Here is a 3,316-nt window from a genome sequence, read left to right on the forward strand (position 1 = left end):
GAGAGTGTTAGTTAGTTAGTTAATTAAAAAAAGATAAAAGGTGGGCAGCTGGGTAGCTCAGTGGATTGAGAGCCAGACCTAGAGACGGGAGGTCCTAGTTTCAAATCTGGCCTCAGACACTTCCTAGCCGTGTGACCCTGGGCAAGTCACTTGACCCACCTTGCCCAGCCCTTACCACTCTTCTTGGAACCGAAACATAGTATTGACTTTTAAGGCCGAAGGTAAGGGCTTTAAAAAGGAAGAAGAAGAAATATCCACGCTTTGCAGATTTCAAGCTGGCACACAATTACTGAGTTTAAGCAGCACATTTTTTGTTTGATAAAACGTTAGCTGTAACAACCCAAACGAGAGCTCCAAACTCATTGCCTTCAAAGTGTGGTAAACGCAGCTTTTCCTTTGTCCCACATCAGGACCCTCGGCGGTATGCCTCTGTCACCTCTTCCTGCAGCTGAAGCCGCCTCGTCCCAAGTCCTCTGTCCATCTGTAGTTACCTCGGCCAACTTTTATCCAGAAACCTGGATTGCTATGGATCCATCTCAGGACTTCATCCAAGTGCCTGTTTCCAAGGAGGACAAAAGCTACCGAACCATTTATAATCTCTTTCATAAGACTGTGCCTGAGATTAAATATAGAATCTTGAAAATACTGAGAGTGCAGAACCAGTTTCTTTGGGAAAAATATAAAAGGTGAGTCAGAGTCTTGATACTTCCTGGGAGTGGGGGTGGGGGGGGGCACAGTGTGTAACAGGAAGAGGGAGAAGTTACATTGAAGAATTGTAAATGAAGTGCCAGCAGTTCTGGAAAGTGAATTTCTCAGTTAAGTTGAGGGCTTGATAGCAAGATACATGTTCCTCAAATTTAATATAATGCAAATTGAGGGTAGAGAAGAATCAGGAATTTCAGAAGTAAAGAAGGGATGGGCAGCTGGGTGGCTCAGTGGATTGAGAGCCAGGCCTAGAGACGAGAGGTCCTAGGTTCAAATCTGGCCTCAGACACTTCCCAGCTGTGTGACCCTGGGCAAGTCACTTGACCCCCATTGCCTACCCTGACCACTCTTCTGCCTTGAAGCTAATACACTATATTGACTCCAAGATGGAAGGTAAGGGTTTAAGAAAAAAAAAAAAAGAAGTAAAGTAGGGTTGGAATGGGATGAATAAGGGAAGCCTTCCTGTAGGAGGTCAGATTTTTTTTAAAACCCCCGCCTTCCATCTTAGAATCAATACTGTGCTATTGGTTCCAAGGCAGAAGAGAGGTAAGGGCTAGGCAATTGTAGTTAAGTGACTTGCCTAGGGTCACACAGCTAGGAAGTATCTAGGGCCAGGTTTGAACCCAGGGCTTCCTGTCTTCAGATCTGGCTCTCAATCCACTGAGCCACCCAACTAGCTGTCCCACAGTATGAGATCTGAGAAGGATTTGGAGGGAGAAGAGCTAGAGAGAAGGTTGGGGAAGGATAGTTTTCCTTTCTGCAGGTCTGAGATCCATTGAGAATGAGAGCAATCTCCCGAGATCTTATATTTGGCTACATCCAAAGAATTCCCCTCATTTTATAGATGAAGAAACTGAGGTTTAAAAGGGTGATAAGGACAGAGTATCTTCCAAAGCCATGTAGTCGAATGCACCCATTTTACACATGGGGAAATAGAGGCCTGAGGAGGTTTAAGTAACAAAGATAAGAAGTGGAAGAGTCTAGACTTGGGTTCAGGTCCTTTGACTCCAAATTCCGCACTCTTAATGCCATCCCATGCTTCCTCCCATAGCTTGAGCCGGCTTAGATTTGGAAATAGCCTCGATTCAAAATAAACATCTATGACAAGGCACCACCGTAGGGCTTCGAGATATAGAGGCTAAATATCACTTCCAGGAAGTGCACCTTTAGGCAAGGGGGTCAGACATTCAGCTGGTGGAGCAGACGATCCTCCAATTTGAGCTTCCACCAAAGGAAATGGGAAATTTTAACAAAGGAAACTAAATGACAATAAAAACACAGATCGTGTTAATATGTGGTGTGCAGCCAGCAGGGATCCTTATGTATGGTGCATTGGCCCCTGTTTCTTTTGGGGGCTGACACCACTGCCCTAAGGGATTGTTGTGGATTCTCCTGTGACTCAAAGGTGCTCCTTCTGGTTCATTTAAGACCCATACATCTAGCTGTGTGACCCTGGGCAAGTCACTTACTTCCCATTGCCTAGCNAGTGGTAAGGGTGGGCAATGGGGGTCAAGTGACTTGCCCAGGGTCACACAGCTGGGAAGTGTGTGAGGCCGGATTTGAACCCGGGACCTCCCATCTCTAGGCCTGGCTCTCCATCCACCGAGCTACCCAGCCGCCCCAGTAAAAAAGACTTTAGTCAGACTCTGCTCGAGCCTACTTCCAAATGCTCTGCCACTTCTCTTAATTCCTTTAATGAAGAGAAGAATTTTATTCGTCCATCTTCCCCATTAAAAACCATTCTTTGTTTCCCTCTTCCAATTCCCCGTCCCTCTTTGCCACAGGAAAAAGGAGTACATGTCCAAGAAAGCCAACGATATCAGCAGAATCATGAACGAGCGGCACCTCTTCCACGGCACCTCCCAAGACGTGGTGGACGGGATCTGCAAGCACAACTTTGACCCGCGCGTGTGTGGCAAACACGCCACCATGTTCGGACAAGGCAGTTACTTCGCGAGGAAGGCGAGCTATTCCCACAGCTTTTCCAAGAGGTCCCCCAAAGGGGTGCATTTTATGTTTCTGGCCAAAGTGCTGACTGGAAGATACACAGTAGGCAACCACAATATGAGAAGACCCCCTCCGGTGAACCCCGACAGCATAACCAGTGACCTGTATGACTCATGCGTGGATAATTACTTCGAGCCTCAGATTTTTGTCATTTTTAACGATGACCAGAGCTACCCATATTTTGTTATCCAGTATGAAGAAGTCAGTAACACCGTCACCATTTGAAATTCCTCCATGCCGCTAACTTATTTGAAATAAGTCCTGTCCAGCGTTTGTAGCCAGTTTCCGGGGTAGGAGGGGAAGCAGTCTGGGAAGGGAGCGCTAAAAAGAAGGCATTGGCCAGAGCTTTGCATGATGCCATTTCTCTTTTTTGTCTTTTTTCCTTCTTTGTTTTTCTTTTCTCTCCTTTCTCTAGACCGGTCCTTCTTTTTTTTTTTTTCCCTTCACTTTTCCCTTTCTTTTCTTTTCTTTTAGTTTCTATCTTTCTCTTTTGTCTTCTTTTCGGTTTTTCCTCGTTTGTTTTTTTTTCTTCACTTTTCCCTTTCTTTTCTTTCTTTTTTTTCAGTTTGTCTTTCTCTTTTGTCTTCTTTTTGGTTGCCCGTTT

The 3,316-nt window shown here is 45.5% G+C and overlaps 1 protein-coding gene across 1 annotated transcript; it reads left to right on the plus strand.

Moving 5' to 3' along the window:
- The first annotated feature begins 119 nt into the window (after positions 1–119).
- Positions 120–3,109, plus strand: LOC123255524 (protein mono-ADP-ribosyltransferase TIPARP-like). The gene is made up of 2 exons (XM_044684300.1): positions 120–686; positions 2,490–3,109. The coding sequence occupies exons 1-2, from the start codon at positions 424–426 to the stop codon at positions 2,935–2,937; spliced, it is 711 nt and encodes a 236-aa protein (XP_044540235.1). The 5' UTR covers positions 120–423; the 3' UTR covers positions 2,938–3,109.
- The last annotated feature ends 207 nt before the right edge of the window (positions 3,110–3,316 follow it).

This window comes from Gracilinanus agilis, unplaced genomic scaffold, assembly GCF_016433145.1.
Source record: "Gracilinanus agilis isolate LMUSP501 unplaced genomic scaffold, AgileGrace unplaced_scaffold47971, whole genome shotgun sequence".
Lineage (NCBI taxonomy): Eukaryota > Metazoa > Chordata > Mammalia > Didelphimorphia > Didelphidae > Gracilinanus > Gracilinanus agilis.

Bases quoted from the DNA above. Each gene is read 5' to 3' on its own strand.
- LOC123255524 (XM_044684300.1), top strand. From the start codon at position 424: ATGCCTCTGTCACCTCTTCCTGCAGCTGAAGCCGCCTCGTCCCAAGTC. The intron at 687-2,489 runs GTGAGTCAGAGT...TCTTTGCCACAG, and splicing joins CTTTGGGAAAAATATAAAAG to GAAAAAGGAGTACATGTCCA.